Below are 21,333 nucleotides of genomic sequence, written 5' to 3'. Positions count from 1 at the left end.
GGTGGCGGTGGGCTGCAACCCGAAGGGCTTGTCAAATTACCTTCTCCTTGTGGTTGTGGAGATAGCGGTATGTTGTTTGGTGATGTTTGCCCCTCAGAGAGTTTGGGGAGTTTCGGGTTGGATGCCGGGGAGTTGCGGCCTTGTCCTCCTCGTGGTGAGGTCGCCATACTGCCTCCCTCTTGCTCCTGCAGTCTCCTCTCGAGCGGGCGGAGAAAGCGCAGGATTTGGGATGAGCTTGAGCGTTGCTTTTTAGTGGCGTCCTTCTTCTTTCTGCTGCCGCCCATGTGAAGCTGTCTGCGGACGGTCTTCGGCTGGTTAAGTCAGTTTTAGGAGTCGGGGTGGTGGGAGCTCATGTAGAGAACGTCTTTACCCGGCCATTGGCAAGCCACGCCCCCGTATTGATGCAATTTTAACCATGTCACTGCCCGTGTGTTTTAACATTACTTTCTATGCGAAATTGCATGCGAAATTGCGGTAAAATACGCATGCCAAAACCGCATGTGATTTCCCTATTAAATACATTAGAGGCAATTCGCATAGCGGTGTGTGGGGCGCGAATTCGGACGGCTCTTCTGTGAAAGATTTCTCCTGCACAGAAAAACACTCAGGATTACTGACAAGTGGAAACAGGGCCATCCACTTGTATTGGCTATGCGAATACGCATGCGGACAAAGCATGCGGATTCATGATAGTGGAAACGTTACTACCACTAGCAGGTGAAGCAAGATATTGCACATATTAATTGAGAAAGATAAATGATGGATTCTGGCACTCGGATGTAAGGTCATTTATTGAAGCACAGATAAAGTACAACAGGTAAAAACTGCCACCTGTGTCGACAACTGTTTAACGTGTTGCCATGCCTCCTCAGGACACCCAGGCTTACCCCTTCATATCCACACCCACCTATATACCTGGAAGAGGGGGGTAGCATCCCTCCAAGGGAAGTGTCTCTATACATTAATACTTACAGGAAAGGAACATAACATACAAATACATACAGATTAAAACCATAAAGTTTTCATCTACAAGCCCAAATTACCTAGAGCATTAATCAAAAAAATTAAATGGGCTTCTTTACATAACAAGAATTCATCTCTTGAAACCCCTCTTTGTGGACCATTGATTTTTAGGAGACCTGCTACCTGTAGGCAAGATATTGCACAATTCTTGACAGCAAGAAACCTGATCTGCATACTCATTTTGAGATAGTAGCCGTAGAGTATTGAGATATTGACTCTGAATATAGTAGAATCAGAAAGTTACCACATGACTTTATCTTACAGTCAAGCAAATAACATTGTTTAAAATTACATCTCCTTCAACTCAGGTTTCTTTAAACGGCTCATTCATACTAATTGGTGATAGCTACTATAGTTTAATTCAGACTTAGTACAATAAAGCAAGTGGACTTATTTTAATATGTCAATCCCCAAGGTAAAAAAAATCCCTTATGTTACCCTCAGATATAGCTAGTATAATAAAATGCTTGTTTTGTTTTTGTTTTTCCCAGTAATGACCAGGAAGTAAAATTCAAAACCTAAATGCACTATGGAAACATAGATGGGTGTTAAAACCTTGGAATGTGCCTTTTAAAATGCACCTTTCTTCTAATCCATAACATGAATAAAATTGTTGTGGACTGCCTCTGCTGTTGCAGCTGGGTAACTTCAGAAGTGATAGACTCTTTAATAATAATATTTTGGATGGTGTTCAAAACTCTAAGGTTACATTAGTGGTAGAAACTTTACATTCTAGTTAATGTATTTGCTTTGACTGAAGTGTAATGCTGTATAGATAATAATTTTTTGATTTTAACCCCTGCAGAGGACAATGATAATCGGAAGTCAGATGGAAAGGGAAATCTTTCTGAGCAAAGTGAAGATCAAGAGCCTGATCATAAGCAGCCAGGACCACACTCTGATCCAGATATGAACTGTGATGAAGAGGCCAACAGCTCAAGTGATGCTTGCAGTGAAGAGAGTGAAGAAAGTGAGGACTGTGAAGTGAGAAAAACAGAAGAGGAGATGGAACAAGGAGGGCTAAGTGTGTTAGGGGGCATTGGTGCTCTTGGAGCACTGGGTCCTATGCACATTAAAGTAGAGCGCTATACAGAGAGTGAAACAGACATGCGTGGACCTGAATCTTTGAGTTCTGACAGCGCCAAAGACTCTGAGAGTGGGGAAGATGATGATGTGGAAGACGAAGATGCAGGTGTCCGTGTAACTGGGGTTCTGAGCAGGCACCAGCGCAGAAAAAGGAGGAGAAGAAAGGGGTTGGGACCATGCAGTGGACGGAGGAGGCGTCTTTCTGGAGGATCCAGTCCAGATGGTCTAGATACCACACTGGGAGATCCCCCAAGACTTCTCCCTTCCACTCCTCCCCCAACTGGAAGCTGTTCTTCATCCGTGCTAAAAATTAAAACAGAAATGTCAGAGCCAATCAATTTTGATAACGACAGCAGTATTTGGAACTTTCCACCTAATCGAGAGATCTCACGAAATGAATCCCCTTATAGTATGACCAAGCCTCCTGCAGGAGGTGAGCACTTCTCCCCCTCACCATCTTCCTCTGCTGCTGCCCCTCCAGCCCTCCATGTTTCCATACCAGACTCTGTTCTCACACCCCCAGGTGGGGCTGAGGGAGCTGGACGCAGTAAAGCGCAGTTTTCTGGATCCTCAGGGGGCTTAGGCCCTGTCAACTCTGACCCGCTGTCACCTCCACTCTCTGCCTCTCCTCGAGAGAAACCACCACAGACCAGTGGCCCATCAAACTCCCTTCTGTATGCAGGTGAGCTGGAAGCACTACAGAGGCTTCAGGCAGGCAATGTGGTCCTTCCTCTTGTGCATCGTGTTGCAGGAACTCTTGCAGCCACAGGAAGCAGTGGACAGAGGGTGTACACTACTGGCACCATTCGTTATGCGCCAGCTGAGGTGACTCTGGCCATGCAGGGCAACCTGCTTCCCAATGCCCACCCTGTGAACTTTGTGGATGTAAATGGCCCAGGTTTTGGTTTGGACCCCAAAACCCCGATGGAGATGCTGTACCACCATGTACACCGACTTAACATGTCTGGCCCATTTGGAGGAGCAGTGTCAGGTGCTGGGCTTACCCAGGTGCCAGCTGCAAGTGTCTTCACTACAGCTGAGGGAATTTTCTCCTCTCTACCATTTCCAGTGTACAGCAATGGCATCCATGCAGCACAGACTCTAGATCGTAAAGAGGACTGAGAAATAAATGGGAGAAATGAATGAAAGACAGAGAGAAGGAGGAGGAGAAAATGAACAGACTGCAAAGAGTAGAGAAAGACATTAATAAATGATGCAGAATGTATGTGGCTATGTACTGGTTTCAGGGGCAGCTAAGTCTGGCCACCTAATGTCTCCTCCACTGCTTCCTAACCCAAGGCCGTAAGAGGAGGTTTTCTGCCTCTCACATTTCTGAATAAATTTTCCCAAAGCATTCTGGGACCAGTAGCCCCGTCTTCCACACCTCATACCTATAGCAGGGCTGCACAAAATATCTCCTCCTTCATCAAACTCCTTTTGCGGCATTGGTTTAGTTGGCAGATGCCTCTCCTGGGGACCGCTCGCACTGTGCCCGTTGTGCCGTCAATTAGAGTTGGGGGCAACGGCTGCGTTCTGATCCTATACAACCTAAAGTATTCCAGCACTTTGACTCACACCTAGATTTCACCCTGTTTGACCCCAGAACACATTATGGTCTTATTTTTACTGCTCCCTTCAGTCACTGCCAAAATACTGAGACATGATGTTTTGTGTAGTATTTATTTTTCATACTTTTAGGCCTTTCCTTCTCTGCTGCTAAAGCGTAGATCTAGTAACTCTTTAATTGCCAGAGGGGTTCAACGCATTGCACATTGCTCTGACAAGGAGAGAGTTCACACTGCTTATACTACTGGATGCTGAAAGAATTTTCAGCCTAATGTTACCCCACCAGAAAAAAAGTTAAAAAGGGTTGAAAAAAGTAACCATGATAATTACGTATTGGTGTACCAAGATGCCTCTCTTTCAAAGGGTGCTGTATGTGTAAAGTCATAGACATGTCTTGTCACTTGCAGGAAAAAAAAAAGATTTCTGGGCCCCTGATTCACATGCTGTGGAAGCCTTTTCACTGAAGGAGGCTCTAAACGTGACTGCAGAATCCCACTGGAATGTGAATTTAGTATTGTTCACAGAGTCTAATTTAGAGAGGCTCTGACCGAATTCTCCTGCTTAAGGTTGTTTCAGCAATTTCAAGTGTAAAGATTTGTGTTCTGTGATATTATGACTACAGGCAGAAGTAGATAGGTCTTTCTTCAGTAATCTCCCACTACTCAAAGTGGTGTGCTGATAATGTAACAGGAAAGGGCTATAATGCATAGTGTTCTATTAGCAAGGTGTCAACTGAGTTTCTTGTAGCAAAGAAACAAGGAGGAGTTACTGTAGGATTAACCCCCATCATCTACTGCAAATACTACTTTTCTGAGTCCACTTTTGAGAGTTGCCTACCATTAGTCTTGATTCCTGAAGAGATTGTGCAAGGTTCAGATGTATATAGATTAACACCTAATCTCAATACACATCTGAGGGATGAGCTCAATGTTAACATTGCCAGAAGAGAAGTCAGAGGAGAATGCTAGTTTAGAACCTCTATCCTTTCCTTATGTGTTTACTTAATCCTTGTGCATTTGAGTACTAGAATATGCAAATAATGCCACAAAATCTTCCAAACCTAGATCCCAGTATGCACAGATAAGCTGGAAAGGATAAAAAAAAAGCACGGTTGTATAGTGCGCTCCTCTCTAGGCGTTGTTAACGGTGTACTCTCCTATTTTATGCCTGGTGCGCTATAACCAATTGGGGGGTGTATGCCCTCTATAGCAATTTATATTGGAAGGATGTCAGCGCTCAGCAGGTCTTTATTAGTTTGTGGTAACTCTCCACCACCAACAAAGGTCCTGGTGTTCTGACCTACGACGGATTTACTCACAAACTAAGAGGAACCTTTAAAAAAGCCAAGTAATCAGTCATACAACATCTCCCCACATGCCCTACACTTTGATTCAGATTCAAAGGTCCTAGTAATAAAACCTAGAAACACCATTGCATTACATTCTATAAAATGAGTCAAATGTCCCAGTCCTGATGTCCCAAAACTAAACTAACTAAAAATCTCAAGAGATAGAGCGGGAAAGGATCCTCTTAGTTATAAATGCTTCATGAGTCCTTTGGCAACAATCCTAGTATTTTTAGTCCGAATCCACAGTCATTAATTAGCCCTTATTAAGGATCCGACCTGCTGTTCTGCTGAGAATATTATAAGCCCTGCTCTGTGTATTAATGACTGTGGATTTGGACTAAAAATACTAGGGTTGTTGCAAAAGGACTCATGAAGCATTTATAACTAAGAGGGTCCTTTCCCGCTCTATCTCTTGAGATTTTTAGTTGGTTTATAATTTTGGGACATCAGGACTGGGACATTTGACTCATTTTATAGAATCTAATGCAATGGTGTTTCTAGGTCTTATTACTAGGACCTTTGAATCTGAATCAAAGTGTAAGGCCTGTGGGGAGATGTTGTATGACTGATTACTTGGCTTTTTTAAAGGTTCCTCTTAGTTTGTGAGTAAATCCGTCGTAGGTCAGAACACCAGGACCTTTGTTGGTGGTGGAGAGTTACCACAAACTAATAAAGACCTGCTGAGCGCTGACATCCTTCCAATATACAAAGCTGGAAAGGATAGTTGGAAAAAATGAATCATCCCTTATCTCCTTATGAATGTTGTAAAAGTAAAGACACAATCTGGAATACTTTTTCAAGCACAGTGTAGTTGGCATTGTGTTCAGCCAGATTTTTAATTTTTAAAGATCTGTTATCAGCACAAATATACATTATCCTGAGCATAGGAACAGCCACTCAGCTGTGTCCAGGATGTGAGACAACAGGAAGTTGGGAACCCTAGCACTTCCGCTAGTTGAACTGCAGCATACTTTTACTTGATCCTAGTATGCTGGTCTCACATTCTTTCTGCAGATAGTTCGCCTCCATGGAGAATCGGGTAGCAATATAGTCATTTTTAAGCAGCGAAAATCTAAAACCCCTACAGCCATCTTTCTAGCACTATAGGTAGTGGAAGAAAAAAGAATTGCAGTGCTTAGTGTTTATTATTGGTTTTTGGTAAGTGTCCTTTCAAGAAAGCAGTAGGCTCTCAAAGAATAAGAGCCTAGCTCTTCACTGAAGCCTATGAGGCTTTTGTTTACTAATAATCTGTCTTGACAATCTGGAGGAGTATTTGGTAGGTCTGTGTTGATTAACCAACAGGGCACTCTTAAGGAGAATTTGGACTTGAGTGATTAGGCATAAACTTCGAGAGAGCTGTATAAACCAGACAGGAGAGTCCCAAACAATGGCAGAAGAAAACTGTAATGCAAATACACTAGTTAGCAGAGAGTAGGAAAGGACCAGTGTTGCAGATGGGGAGACTGTAAGACAAAATGAAAAGAGGCCATGGAATTTAGGCATGGGTACATTCAGAGTGCAAACTATTGCCGGATGGAATAGGTAGAACTATCAGAAAGAGAGGAAAAAACAACTTAAAGATGGGAAGAAATGCACATTATTATTTCTATATTTGCCTAGTGTTCATCTCTAGCTCTAGGGAAATAAATCCTTTTCTAATACATCAGATATGCTATTAACACTTTGCCATTCTGGGGATATAGCGCAGGGAATTTTTTTAAGTTCATACACATCATAGCTATTTTTACTACAAGAGAGGCTTAGAGCATGATAATAATAGGCCTTTGATGTGATTGGACCTTTTAGGCCATAAGCCATTGTGGCTCATTTTAACTTCAAAAGCCAGGTAATTTTTCCAAGCAAAATAATGGTCGTGGTGGTATGATGTGTACACAGTCTGTTACTTTGTGGACTCTTTTTATTGCACAAAACACTTTACTGACCCGTCATGTTTTTGCTGTTACATGTTACGTGTCCTCACCAGCACTGTGTTTACTTGTTATAATTTTCAGTCAATTTAGGGTTTAAAAAGAAAAAAAAAACATAAACCCATCTTAACCTTCTGTAGTATTTTCCCAATATTCTTTCCAACATTTCTACTCCCCATCTAACACACTTTGATAAGTTTAAAGCCTAGCATCAAATTCTGGCAAAGAGTAACAAATATGACTTTTATAAAACTCAGAAAGTCTCTCCCAAAATGTAAAAGGGGCAGGGGGATTATCAGGAGAACATAATATGAAAATAAGGAAAAAATAAACAATTACAGATATTGGTCTTTGTTTTGGCCACCAGAAATCAGAAGGGGACAAACATATGAAACCAAAAGTGTGACGTTTCATGGACTAATAGGTTTTTATTTCCTACTTCCAGTCTTTTTGGCAGCTTATCCGTGAAACATCTATTGCCAGGTGTGAGACTTTGTAATGTGTTGCTTCGTGTGTTAAAAAAAAAGACAAAACACAGATCTAAGAAAGTAAGAAGAAAAAAAAAACACAAAAAAAATCATTTCCAAGTGTCTTTTAGCTGTCTCATTCCAATTTCAACGTGTGTTACAATATGCAGTATATTCTAAGCTAATGTGAGTGTTTATATCTGTTGTCTTTCTCTGTGCTTTTAAAACTGTAGTCCGGGTCTGTCACGTTCTTTACTCCCTGTGTGTCAGTGAATCGGTGGTACCTGGGGGGCTCGTGGATGTTTGTATAGTGGCAACGCTGCTTTCACTGTTGGTACACCCTATGGGTAACTTGGCTCTTTCTTTGTTTTCATTTTTGCTATCGCTTTTACTGTTGTGAATTTTCAGTACTCTGTCTTAATGACTGTTCTGTAATTTTTACCTCTGTCTCATGTCTGTCTTTTCCCACGTAAACCAGCAATTAAACATTTTCATGAGGCCGCCTACATGCTTTGTGTAAGGAAGGGAAGATAAGCTTTCTCTTCTTTTCCAACATGGAGACTGATGCCTGTTCCACTTGAGGGAATACGCTGGAGCTGTGCAGTGGTTGACCTGACATATTAGAATCCCAGTGATCAATTGCATCAACTCTCTGCATAGAGGAGGCACACTCATCACAATGTGGAAACAGCTTCTACAGGCCTATCAGGCTACATATTCATTTACACTCATCCATGCCAATATGTCTCTGCACTTGCAGAGTTCAATAAAGCCATCAGAACTACACTCACCAATGCCAGTTGGTAGCCACTTTATCTGCATTCCAAAAATCCAGGCATGACGTGGACTCCTAGTTTAATTGGAGTGCCTTACAACCATCCAGCAACACACAGGGAGTGAATTAGTAGGGGATATGGTCTCATGTCCCAAGCCAGAGTCCCTCATTCTCTCTTGCTGCATTTGGAAAATTAAGCCAGACTTATGCATTGGCTCTACCTCTATTTTTCAGAGAGGGAATGTAGGAAAGTAAATTACAAAATGCAACCTATATGCCTCCTCTACCATTGCTTTCTGTGTCTTCCTTCAGGGAAGAGGTTAGGACAAAGTTGCTAGCCTTTATTCTCTGTCAGAAGGCTGCTTGTTAATCTAGAACCCAAAACTTCAAATCTAGAGTTCTTAGAGGTGGATTGAGTCCAGATGATGACTCCCTGCACATTCTTGGTGGTTGCAAAACACTGAAACTAACATCAAGGTCTTATGTTTTACCCTGTCTTCCATCTTGTTTTCTGTTTGTTTTTTCTTATTTTCCCTTTTTTAATATTTTTTTAATAAGTGTTTGTGTTGTGTCAAAAGATTAAAAAATTAATATTATTAATAATAATAAACTATTGAAGATTTCTGGTTATTTCCATGGAGCGAATTTAACAGCTGCTTTCAAAATAAATTGTCTGACAATTTGCAAAAATTACAAAAAGTTCATTTTTATTTGTGATGACCGTGTCTGTGTTTTTAACTATTTCTTGTAAGTTAATATGAAAACTTTATGAAGTTGGTGCCACTTTGGTTAATTATTCAAAATGAGGAAGGGAGGTTTATTAGGAGATAGACAAAAAAAATGATCCTGTGAACCCAGCAGTGTTACCAACATAAACGTATAAAAAGAGATCTATATATATATATTAAAACATAAAAAAATGCAAACGTTATGGGTATGTTTCTTGTGTTTTACAGACTAACTCAGTTTTAACTCAACGTGCCTCATCTGTTGTATAATAAAATAAGAAAAACATTATTTTTCCATTAACCATCAAATTAATACGGTGCAGAGAAAAAAAATGAAAAAAAAAAATCTGTACATAATTTAATTTTTTTAAAAGGTTCTTTTTTATACTTTTCTAGGCCTGCTTACATACCATACATGCTGTCTTTTATGTAAATTAATTTTTTGATTCATCCGGCAGGAACCATTTTCATAATAAACTTTACATTTTGGATTTGTTTGCAGTTTTGGCATCTTTTCTTTCACACATTAACACCATCTTCAGCAGGGAAAATATTATATATGGGGCAAATGTAGAATTTTAAGGTAAGTCATTTGTAATTTCCATGATTGTAAACCGGAAAACCTGAGATCTGTATGCAGAGGTGCTTGCAAGTGAAGATTTGCCAAAAGGTACGGTAAGTCTTCTTTGCGTGTATTTCTTTCTGATTCACCTGATAATTTGATTTTTTCCTATGTGTGCGCTGAGGCTACGGATGTTCAGTCATTTATAGGATAGATTTCAGATCTAACCAGCATTTTACTTTTTGAAGAGAAACTGCACTAAGATATGTACATAACTGATTCTAGGCTATTTTAATTCTAGCAGCATATCTGTAAAATCTTTAGTGTTCTTTTTATTGGAGGTCATGCATCCTGCTCCAATTGTTATTAAAAGTTATTGTAAAGCGGGGGTCCCCAAACGTTTTGGGTCGAGGGCCGGGTCAACATACTTCAGACTGCTGGGGGGCCGGAGTATACATAAAATGATGTAGAAGTCTTTGCGAGCCAGACAGTGAAGCATACCCAGGTGACAACCTGCAGCCCATTTGGACAGCAGTGTCCCACCTGATGTGGCATTTGATTGGAAATCAGCGAATTACTGCTTTCTGGCTTCATTCTATATGCGGACCACCAATATTTAAAGATGTAGCTGACCGCATCTATAATACATTTTGTGTGTGGGGGGCCAGTAAAAAAGCCTCAGGGGCCACATTCGGCCCGCCGGCCTTAGTTTGAGGACCACTGTTTAAAGAGTTGATTTACTAAAGCTGGAGAACACTAGAGAACATAAATGATCCAGCATACCTGTACTGTATATTTTTTTGCAGAGCATTAGCTATTAACTTGTAATATTAAGCAGCCCTCCTTGCTGACCATACACTACACAATATTTTTTGTACATTTATTGTACATTCAAACTTTAAAATTTGTGGCCAATATTGTGGTTCCCCAGGGCAATGTTCCATGATTGGGATAGGCAATTTTTGACAGTGTCAGTTGTGATGTCGATCACGGGATGATCAGTGGCACAATTGGATAGTGTATAGTTAGCTTTAGTCTATAACCTAAGAATTTTTAAAAGACTAGTGAATTATAGTTTGTACTGTTGCTGTCACATGCTTGCGCTTGTAGCAAGGATTTTTCTTTAACCTCCTTAGTGGTAACCCCGAGTCAGGCTCGGGGCTGGAAATATGAGTGGTAACACTGAGCCAGACGCGAGGTTAATGCAGAGCATAGCGCACAGCGGGTGTTTCAACTCACCTCCCCCGAGATCCAGACGCCAGAAGCCATTCTTCTTCCTGTCTTTGGAGGCTCTGGATCCCTCTGGTGAGATCAACAGCTGGCGATTTCACAATAGGGGTACAGCGCCAACTGAAGGATAGAGGGAGAACTGCAGCACTGGATCCTTGGGAGGTAAGTGCAGGGGCTGCTGCAGGCTTTCTGGCATCATGATTGTTTTATGGTTTTAAGGCACGTTCACACTACAAGAGCTTTTCTAAGCACTTTGTGTGTGTTCACACTGGAGCGATGTGATTTTCTAAAAAATCTCCCATAGCATTGCATTAGCAAGAGCTTTTAAAATCTCTAGCGCTTTAAAAGCTCTTGTAGTGTGAATGAGCTCTTTGGGTCTAAAAGCATGCAAAAAAATTGCACCGCTTTTAGATCCTAAAATCTGGAAATAATCATATCGCCAGGGAGGTTAATACCTCCAGGACATTTACAAGATTCTGTTTTTCCGATTTCAGATATTTTTTTGTCATTTTTTCATTCTCTGATGCAAAATATGACATATGAAATACTCCTCAGAAAATCGGACATTGAAAAATTGATAATTGGCAGAAATCTCATGAAAAATAGTTTAAGACTAGCCTTGTACCTGGTGGTAAAGTTAATTTGTGTGCATTTTGCAGCTTTTAGTGGAGTTCCTATTTAGTTCCTATTTCTGTTTTAGTGGAGTTCCTATTCAGGCTGTGTAATTGAAAAGAGTAGTAGAAATAAAATTCCAAATAATGTCTGGATTTTTTTTATAGGGGATGCCTAAAAATATACTTTCCATATGTTGCTGCTTAATCACATACCCCCCCCCCCCCCCCCAAAAAAAAGAAAACACCTTCCAAAGACTACCCTAACTTGTCACGCCACACTTTTATGGCATTTTCTGCATGTTTCATCTCAATCTGGAAATTCATAAAAATCTTTCATAATTGCCAATAACAACGGGAAATACCGATTGCAGTATTTTACCACACGTAACTACCAGAATTGAGGCCTATGTGTTAGCAGTTACTAGTATGTAAATAACAGCAAACAAAGATTTCCCCTGAAGTTGTACATGATGCCGGTATTTTTATACACTTGACTGAACATAAGACTGTTCAGTCATATGCCACGGTGTTTACTGGATTTATTGAAATGCACTCAAGCTTTATGAACCTTCTTTATAAAATTGTAGTAGCTGACTGTAAGAAAAATGTTCTTGCAGAAATAACAACACATTTCAGATTGCCAAATTTATAACACTGGGGAGCAGCGGAAACTATCAATTTTCCTGCCTGACTGTAATTTTTATAGGATCATCAAATTATTGTTATATATTGCTAAACCCCCTAAAGACTAGGCTATTTTTTTCAAAATAGGCCACTGCAGCTTTAAGGCCAAGCTGCAGGGCCGCACAACACAGCACACTAGTGATCCCCCCCCCCCTTCACTGAGCTCTGTTGGTGGGGTCTGATCACTCCCCCTGTGTTTATTTTTTTATAAATGTTTTATTTATTTTTTAATAAATATACCTATTTATTTGTTGTTATTTTTTTTACCCTCCCTCCCCGCAGCCAGCCAATCATGGCGATCGGCTGTCATAGGCTTCTGCCTACGAGAGCCTATCGCTCTCTTGTGCCCCAGGGGGACAGTTGTGTCACACGGCTGTCCCCATTACAGTGCTGCCGTGGATCGCAGCGCTGTACTAAGTAAAAAGACGGCAGTTTCACCGTCTAACAGTCTCCGAGAAGCGATCGCTCCGCCTACCAAGCAGGAGACGCGCGTGCAGATCTCCTGCAATAGCCGGCCCCTGGACTTGACACCAATTGGCAAAATATGAGAAGGGCTGCTGCTGTTGGTTATATCTAAACAGTGGTCAGAGGAGGTAAGGGGATTATTTTCCAGAGGCACCACAATGACATATAGAAGAATGTAATATATTATATTTTATATTAATTGTCCTGGTTTCAGCATCAGAAACACTTCCTATATATGTATGTATGTGAACCCACCCTCCAAGTGATGTTTAGCCTACGCTATTATGTCACATAGCCCTCTCCTCCCAGTGCACTCTGAGGGATCAGGAGTTGTTTCTGCTCACTTCGGAACACACAACAAACTGCCAGCAACAAATATGTTGTTACCTTTGATAATTTTGAGAATATAAATCGGAGAGAGGAAAGATGTTACAGTGGGAAAACATTGACTACATATTTTCTAAATTAATTCATTAAGTTATACTGAATACAGTTCCTACCTTCAGACAAATAATGGTATTAAGGGGCTTGATTAACAAAATGTATTTCATTAATTACCTTGCTTGTCTTAAATCTCAACTATAAGGAGAGAAAATGTATGGGATAATTATTATTATTTTTTATTTATATAGCGCCAACATCTTCCGTAGCGCTGTACATTGTAATCAAATCAGGTGGTAATCAGGTGGGATAATCAAATAAGGTGGTAAATTCACAACAGAATGGTAATCTAGTGTCTAGAAATCACATGTTGAAGTGAACCTGGGGCAAATAAAAATAGATACTTACCTAGATAGTCCAGAGGCTTCCCGTTTCCTCACCCCACTGTTGCCGCGCACAGACCCTTTGAACAAATCCGACAAGAGGTTCAAATATGTTCTTGTGCCCGCTTTCCCGCCATGTACAAGTGTGGCCGTACTGCGTCTGCATTAGTACAGCCACGCCTGTGCAGTAAGCCGAAGCCGCTCATCCATGAGTGGCTCCATGCACAGACGCGGCTGTACTCACACAAATGCAGTACTCTTGCATTCATGCATGAAGTGGAGCATGGCAGCAAATGTTTAGAGGGTTCGGGTCAGCGGTGGTGGTCTTGAGGAGGACGTGGGAAGCCTCTGGTGGATCCAGAGGTTTTTCTCTTCTTAGGTAAGTATCAAACGTTTTTATTTTTAGCCAGCTCACCTTTGCTTTAGGATTACTGTGACTTACATTATTTCCCTGGGCAGTCATAGATATTGAATAACTTCCTTTAAATATACAACACTTACTGGTAAATTATTTGAGTAACAGGCAACTTTAGTGGTCCATGTACTTTATATAGCAAGTTATGCACTTTGTGTAAATTACTACATAGATTGTGTAAATCCTGCTAATTTTAATGTGCACTGTCTGCATACATTGAAATTTCTATTCATTTGTGAATTGACCTCATGGAGAGATACATCATAAGGTAAAACTTGTAAGGGGACATTAATTGAATGTAAAGACAAAGGATGAGAGCTAAATCAGGACTTAGGACAGATAGGTAAAGAAAATGTATGACATAAACAGATATAGGGAGAGTATAAGATACTTTTTTTTTTTAAATCAACCCCATTGAACTGTTTGCAATTATCTTATATTAATATCAGTAATTTAAGCAATAAATTGTAGGTTTAATGCTATTGTCTCATGATGATTATTCAGCTTTTCCATAGTCTCGTAGTTCACAATCATGTGACCCCCAACAAGACAAATTCAGCAATCATGAGGCTCCCAACAAGACACATTCAGCAATCTTGAGGCCCCCAACAAGACAAATTCAGCAATCATGATGCCCTCAACAAATCATGAGGCCCCCAACAAGACAAATTCAACAATCATGAGGCCCCCAACACGATAAATTCAGCAGTCATGAGGCACATAAATAGACAGCATTTCACATAAATAGGCAGAATGCCCCTTTAATATGGTAGACACCTCTCACCTGGCTTCTAAATTCTCCTCTACTGGCTGCTGTGCCTGGCTGGCCTGGCAATACTGTTTTTGGCCGGATTGGGGATGATGTGTGGGCTGAAAGGCCTTGCGGTGATGCTGTGGCCGGGCTGGCGGTGATGCTGTGGTGTGGCCGGATGAGGTAGTGACAGGTGCCCTCCCAGTTAGATAGTGACAGGTGTGTCCCCCCAGCTGAGGTAGTGACAGGTGCCCCCCCAGGTAGTGACAGGTGTCCCCCCAGATGAGGTAGTGACAGGTGTCCCCCCAGTTAGATAGTGACAGGTGCCCCCCCAGCTGAAGTAGTGACAGATGCCGCCCCAGCTGAGGTAGTGACAGGTGCCCCCCCAGTTGGGGTAGTGACAGACCCCCCCCCAGATGAGGTAGTGACAGGTGCCCCCCCCCCAGTTAGTGACAGGTGCCCCCCCAGCTGAGGTAGTGACAGGTGCCCCCCCCCAGTTAGTGACAGGTGTCCCCCCAGATGAGGTAGTGACAGATGCCCCCAGAGTTAGATAGTGAAAGGTGTCCCCCACCCTCCAGCTGAGGTAGTGACAGGTGCCCCCCCAGTTAGATAGTGACAGGTGTCCCCCCCCAGCTGAGGTAGTGACAGGTGTCCCCCCCCCGTTAGATAGTGACAGGTGCCCCCCCCAGTTAGATAGTGACAGGTGCCCCCCCCCAGTTGAGGTAGTGACAGGTGCCCCCCCAGTTAGATAGTGACAGGTGCCCACCCACTTAGATAGTGACAGGTGCCCCCCCCAGTTGAGGTGGTGACAGGTGCCCCCCCAGTTAGATAGTGACCGGTGTTCCCCCCAGATGAGGTAGTGACAGGTGTCCCCCAGCTGAGGTAGTGACAGGTGCCCCCCAGTTGAGGTAGTGACAGGTGCCCCCCCCCTAGTTAGATAGTGACAGGTGTCCCCCCAGATGAGGTAGTGACAGGTGGCCCCCCAGTTAGATAGTGACAGGTGCCCCCCCAGCTGACGTAGAGACAGGTGCCCCCCCAGTTGAGGTAGTGACAGGTACCCCCAGATGAGGTAGTGACAGGTGTCCCCCCAGTTAGATAGTGACATGTGTCCCACCAGCTGAGGTAGTGACAGGTGCCCCAGTTAGATACTGAAAGGTGCCCCCCCCCAGTTAGATAGCGAGGTGTCCAGTGCCTCGCCTGTTACCTCAGATCAGCGCAGCCTGCCAATGCTCTCTCCTCTGTCCCCACTGGCGCTGCCTCCCAGCTCAGACCTCGTATGCACATAAACAAAAGAGAGGGAGCACCGTTTCCAAAAAAAAGTATGCAGCGTGACCAAGGTCTCTCACCAGTGCCTCCTGGGAAGTGCAGTCCAGATAAAACAGAAAGGACCGGCACCGCTGTCTTGTATCAAAGCTCTTTTAATAGCACCAAAGTGGCAGCTGCCACTTTGGTGCTATTAAAAGAGCTTTGATACAAGACAGCGGTGCCGGTCCTTTCTGTTTTATCATAGCTCAGACCTCACAGATCGTGGAGACGGAAGCAAGCAGAGTGCGCATGGCACCCGCGCGGCTGAACTTCACATGCGGAAGTGACTAATGATGTCACTTCCGCATGTGACGTACACTGTGTATGCGGGTACCATGCGCACTCTGTTTGCTTCAGTCGCCGCAATCTGTGAGGTCTGAGCTGTGAGGCAGTGGGGACACAGGAGAGGGCACTATATTATTATTATTTAGTATTTATATAGCGCCGACATATTACGCAGCGCTGTACAGTGTATATATATATATATATATCCACTATATGAGGGAGCAGGCAATGGCGCCCATAGCGCAAGCCATGCCTGCATCTCAGGGAGATGAGCTGGCCGCAGCAGGAGGCCGGATGCGGCCCGTGGGCCGCCAGTTGGACAGCGCGCTGTTCTAGACACTTGTTTGGAAATGGTAGTGTAACCTTCCCCCTTGCCTCTACTATCTTATTTCTGAGTTACAGACTGATTTCCTTTGCCTTTGGCATAATAAGTAACAGTAGTCCCTCTCGTTAGTTCAGGTGCCCTGTACCTGGAGTAATTTCATGCTGATTGAATGTTGTTAGAAAGTCAGTTGACTGCATGTGTTGTTAGGAAGGTGTGTTTTAAAAGCAAACATTCACATGGGGCTAATATTTTTGACCACCCCATTTTTCCCATATTTGATATAACGCAAGCCTAAAAATGTGTGGAGTTTTTTGTACCAAAAGCTAATAAATAGTACTAGTGAATGTTCCTGAGGGGCTTATCATTTTGGGCTCGACTGTGCTATCCCCATGGAAGCTGTGTGGTCAGGGAAGCAGAGCCTGTGATCATGAGACTCTCTCCCAGACTAATATCTGCCCACAAGTCTTTAAAACAAAATAGGTAACCTTACAATAAGTACAGGAAGAAAAGCATTGTCAATCTTTCCTTGCAATGTACCTTCCAAAGTTAAAAGCCATACAGGTTGGTAGTGGTCAGGGGCAGAGCCCAATGCTCACTGTCTCTGCCTTCCTGGCCCTTCAATCTACATGTGGATTAAGGGGTCAATATTGCTATGGAGAAAGGCTGTGCCACTGTTTTTGTTTTTTACTGTGCAGGGAAGCATCCATTGAACTGAAAGAAAGGTTCAACATGTGCTTCATCCACCCTTTCTTATCTCACTAATACTATAAATGCAAAAGTTTGGTTGTTTGTTACTCAATCACGCAACAATGGCTGAATGGATTTGAATGAAATTTGGCACACACATTACCTGGAATAACATATAGGATACTTTTTATCCCCATAACCAAAAAGTGGGAGGAGACAAATACAAATTTTACTGGGAAAATGTAAACTGCAGCCATTCTTACACTGTTAATGGTAGGGTTCTCAAACTTTGCACAGTGACTACCTGTTTTTGCCAGGGTGTGCCTCAAGGGTTGTTGGGCTGCCACTACTATTGGGTGACCAACTGTTTTTCTACAAGTAGTCACTAGGTCATGGTCCCCAGGATTTCCTCAACCCGTGGCAATGAGAACAGGTGAGTCTGCAGTTGAGGGGCAAGAGGAATACTGGACAAGTTGAATAACAGAAGTTTCAAGACTGGCAGCAAGGTCAGACAAGAAAGGTCAGATATCCTCTGCTAGCAGTGTGAAAAAAGTGTGTACAGTATATTGCTTCTAATGTAGTTCCATTTTCATTCAAACATGATTTTGCATATTGCATTAATACTCAGAATGCTTCGTAAATTAACATTCCAGTTCAGTATGCACCCAGTTATTGTTGAAACATGCTAGATCATGTTTTCTAGCAGCCATGGAAATAATTTGAAGCTTGTAGATATATCTGCTGCATTTATTCCATCCTTATTTTCTGTGCTGTTAGCGATTCATTCATACTTCTACTAGCGGCAATATCCAGCGTCCTTTATAGTAGGTGCCTCTATTACATGTACACAGTGAAAGGTGAGAAACAGAGCAAAGGAACTGGTAGGTAACGTCTAGAGATGCTTGTGAAATTCTTTGAAGATATATATATATATATATATATATATATATATATATATACTGTATATATTCACACACACTGTATTTTTTGGACTATAAGACTCACTTTTTCTCCCCCAAAAGTGAGGGGGGGGGAGTCACTGTGTCTTGTAGTCCAAATGCAGGGAGTTCCTGACTTGTGAACGCCTGCCGATCCGAACCTCCAACCCGCTGCAATGTCTGGGACTCCCTGTACTGTGCCCATGCAGAGGAGGACACGGGGTCAAACAGAGGGAAAGAGGCATAGATTCGGACACAAAGGGGCATAGAGAAGGACACAAGGGGGGGTCACAGAAGGGCATAGAGGAGGACACATTGGGGAACAGGAGGTCACAAGGGGGACAGGGAAGACACATGAGGTACAAAGGGGGCCTAATCCACAAGATGCCGCTTCACCATGGATGCACCAGGTTTAGTAGATATATTTGTTCCCCTGGTTTTTGTCCTCTAAACCTAGGTGCGTCTTATGGTCAGGAGCGTCTTATAGTCCGAAAAATACGATTTTATATATATATATATATATATATATATATATATATATATATATATATATACAATATTTTTACCTGATTTAGCAGCCAATGTTTCCAGACCTATTGTTAGCTGATATTTCAACTGGTGTATAAAATATAATGCTGGTTTTATAAGAAAATGTCAATGTTAGGTAATAGAGATTTCAAATATATCTGTAGTTTCATGCAATTTATACAGTGCTGGAGTAAACACTATAAGGCATATTTTCAGATAACATATTATCCTACCTCAAAGGCATGTGATGCAACAGGTTAAACGTAGGCATAGATGGAGGGCTGTTAGTGTTGGGTGTAGGTGGGGGGGGGGTAGTGTTAGGCCTAGATTGAGGGCAGTTAGTGTTGGCAGGGCCAGGCAGAGGCTACAGAGGCTCCAGCTTCAGGGCGCACTGTAGGAGGGGGCGTACAACTCACTCAGCTATCATGCCCCTATTTTGGTTGAAGCGGAGCGAAATAAGAAAAGGGGATACATGGCAGTGATGGCAAGCCAGATAACTAGAAATTAAGGAGTTGGGGTTTGGGGGCGTTGGGGCGCCACTTAGTCTAAGGGGAGGGGCACACTTTGGTGTCTCAGCCTTGGGTACTGGAGGACCATGTCCCAGCTTTGAGTGTTGGGTGTAGGTAAGGGGAGGTTAGATAGGCATAGATATAGGAAAGGTTAGTGTGAGAAGAGTATCAGATAGGCCGATAGTAAAATATTGGGAACTCTACCAATATTCTACTATCGATTATAGGCGACAGTGGAATATCGGTGGAATTACTGTGGTCTGTTGCAAGGTCTGCTGCTTCTCCGGAGCAGATGCATGCCATTCATCAGATGAATGTCAAAATATCTGCCGTATGAAAAAATTGTACCTGGCAGGTTTGACTGTTAGAAATGAATACCTCAAAAACATATTGGTGTGATTCAACCCATAAACAAATCATTGGCAGCTCCATCCCATCCGTTTTTGTTTCCTGTTCGTTCAGTCATACTCACCTCGATCCAGTGATGGACTCCCCAGATCCTCTGACATCTTCTTCAGCAACATTTTGGGACATCTTCTGGAAAGGTGAGAACTCCATCTCTCCGCCTTCTCACCAGGCTTGCTTTCTAGGCCTCTTCACACTCTGGCAGGAGGCAGAGTCACAACATTGGTGCAAAGGCTAGGGTTATTCTGTTTGATCATACTTATGTGGTGCCTCTCTCTGTTCCTTAGCTCATCCACAATCTGTCCACAATCCAGTCTGAAGTCTGTCCTTGTGAATCAGACAATCCACAGTCTGTCCACGGACCAGTCCACTGCCTGGTTATTTTTTGGTTAATCAGTCCACAGTCCAGCATGCATATTGTCCTTGTACGGCAGTCTGTTCACAGTCCAGTAAGCACTCTGTACATGTCAGGCAGCCTGACTACAGTCCAGTTCCCAGCCTATCCTTGTTGGTCAGTCTATCTACAATATCCCCACTGTCCAGTCCACAGTTTGTCCTTATCATTCATCCACACCCTCCTGTCATGTCCTGTCTGTTCCGCCTGTTGTCAGACCTGACTGCCCTGCTATTGCTCGTCTTACCCTCTACACACTGCAGCGTTCGCTCTCCTGTTCTTCTTGTTACTGGAGGCACAATCTCATGTGTCATGACCAGGTGGCTACTAGGCAGCAAAGAAGTCCACTGTTCACTACTGGTGGCAGCCCATCATTCCTTGGGGTATGCTCTGGTGTAAACCTGTATCTTAGACTCCACGCTCTAGGAGAGCTCATGCCCTCCGCCAGTGCCAGAATCCCAGCAGCGGACATAGGGCCCAGTATAATTACAGCATTTGTCAGCAAGGGCTTTTGATTGTGTAACTCATGCAAACGGCAATTCACATGATTCAGTTGCACCATAAAACTTGGTGAATTTTGCTAGCTTGTGCGAGAAAAAATAATTTGAAAGTCTTTTTTTATTGTACTAATATTTTGCACCTGATTCAATCAGTATTTAAGTACAGATAAGTGCCAAACTTGTTTTGCATAGATAAGACATATTGCTCATCTGAAAATAGAGCTTTTTGCACTATTTTTAGTTTAATTTGTTATTTTTTTTATTAAATAAAAAACAACATAACCCCTTCACCAAGCCTATTTAACCCCTTGTTCTCCTAACAAGCTGGTATTGGCAGAATAGCTGAACTGGACAGCATAGAGCTCCACCACCTGACCAATACCAAACCACATGGTTCAAGTCATGAGGAAAATTTGTAAAGTACCTTTGTACACATCAAGTAAAATTGGCTTCTCCCCACCTCACGCTCAGAGAGATGGGGATAACTACCCCCTATGCATTTGGAGGTAGTTACTAAGAGGGACTTATGTTGGAATCTATGACACAGACCATTTGTATTGTGCTCTTCTTCTGGTGGACTCAAAGCACCAGAGCTACAGCCACTAAGATGCACTCCGTAGGCTGTAGCAATGTTTGGGTGTCTTACCCAAGGTTTCCTACTACATAGGTGCTGGCTGACTGAACAGGATGAGCTGAATTGGAAACCCAAGTGTCCTGTGTCAGAGGCAGAGCCCTTAATCAGTACACTATCCATTCCAGCCACTATGACTCTTTGAGAAAAAGGGGACTCCCATATGTCCGCCAACTCCCAGTATTTATAACAAAAGGTGAAAGTAACATGTTTATTTAAAATGAAAACTGACAGTAGAATCTTTATTAAAATGATAAGACATGATGCCCCTGCACCATGGACCCCCACCAGGTTTAGTTTTTTTTTTCCCCTGGTTTTTGTCCTCTAAACCTTTGTGCGTCTTATGGTCAGGAGCATCTTATAGTCCGAAAAATACGGTAAATGTTTTGTGTCTACTTGGAGGAGGTAAGGCCACCATTG

At 42.6% G+C, this 21,333-nt stretch overlaps 1 protein-coding gene across 5 annotated transcripts in view; it reads left to right on the top strand.

Annotated features, from left to right (window-relative positions):
- Positions 1–4,916, top strand: part of NPAS3 (neuronal PAS domain protein 3) — a 634,738-nt gene extending 629,822 nt beyond the window's left edge. For all 5 annotated transcript variants that reach the window (XM_068253452.1, XM_068253453.1, XM_068253454.1 and 2 more), the window contains one exon: positions 1,829–4,916. In XM_068253452.1, the coding sequence (XP_068109553.1) occupies positions 1,829–3,231 (1,403 nt within the window). In that variant the 3' untranslated portion in view covers positions 3,232–4,916. The remainder of the gene's footprint in view (positions 1–1,828) is intronic.
- Positions 4,917–21,333: the final 16,417 nt, after the last annotated feature.

This window comes from Hyperolius riggenbachi, chromosome 9, assembly GCF_040937935.1.
Source record: "Hyperolius riggenbachi isolate aHypRig1 chromosome 9, aHypRig1.pri, whole genome shotgun sequence".
Classification (NCBI taxonomy): Eukaryota; Metazoa; Chordata; class Amphibia; order Anura; family Hyperoliidae; genus Hyperolius; species Hyperolius riggenbachi.
Note: the sequence above shows the minus strand (reverse complement) of the source record. Positions and strands in the feature narration are given on the sequence as shown.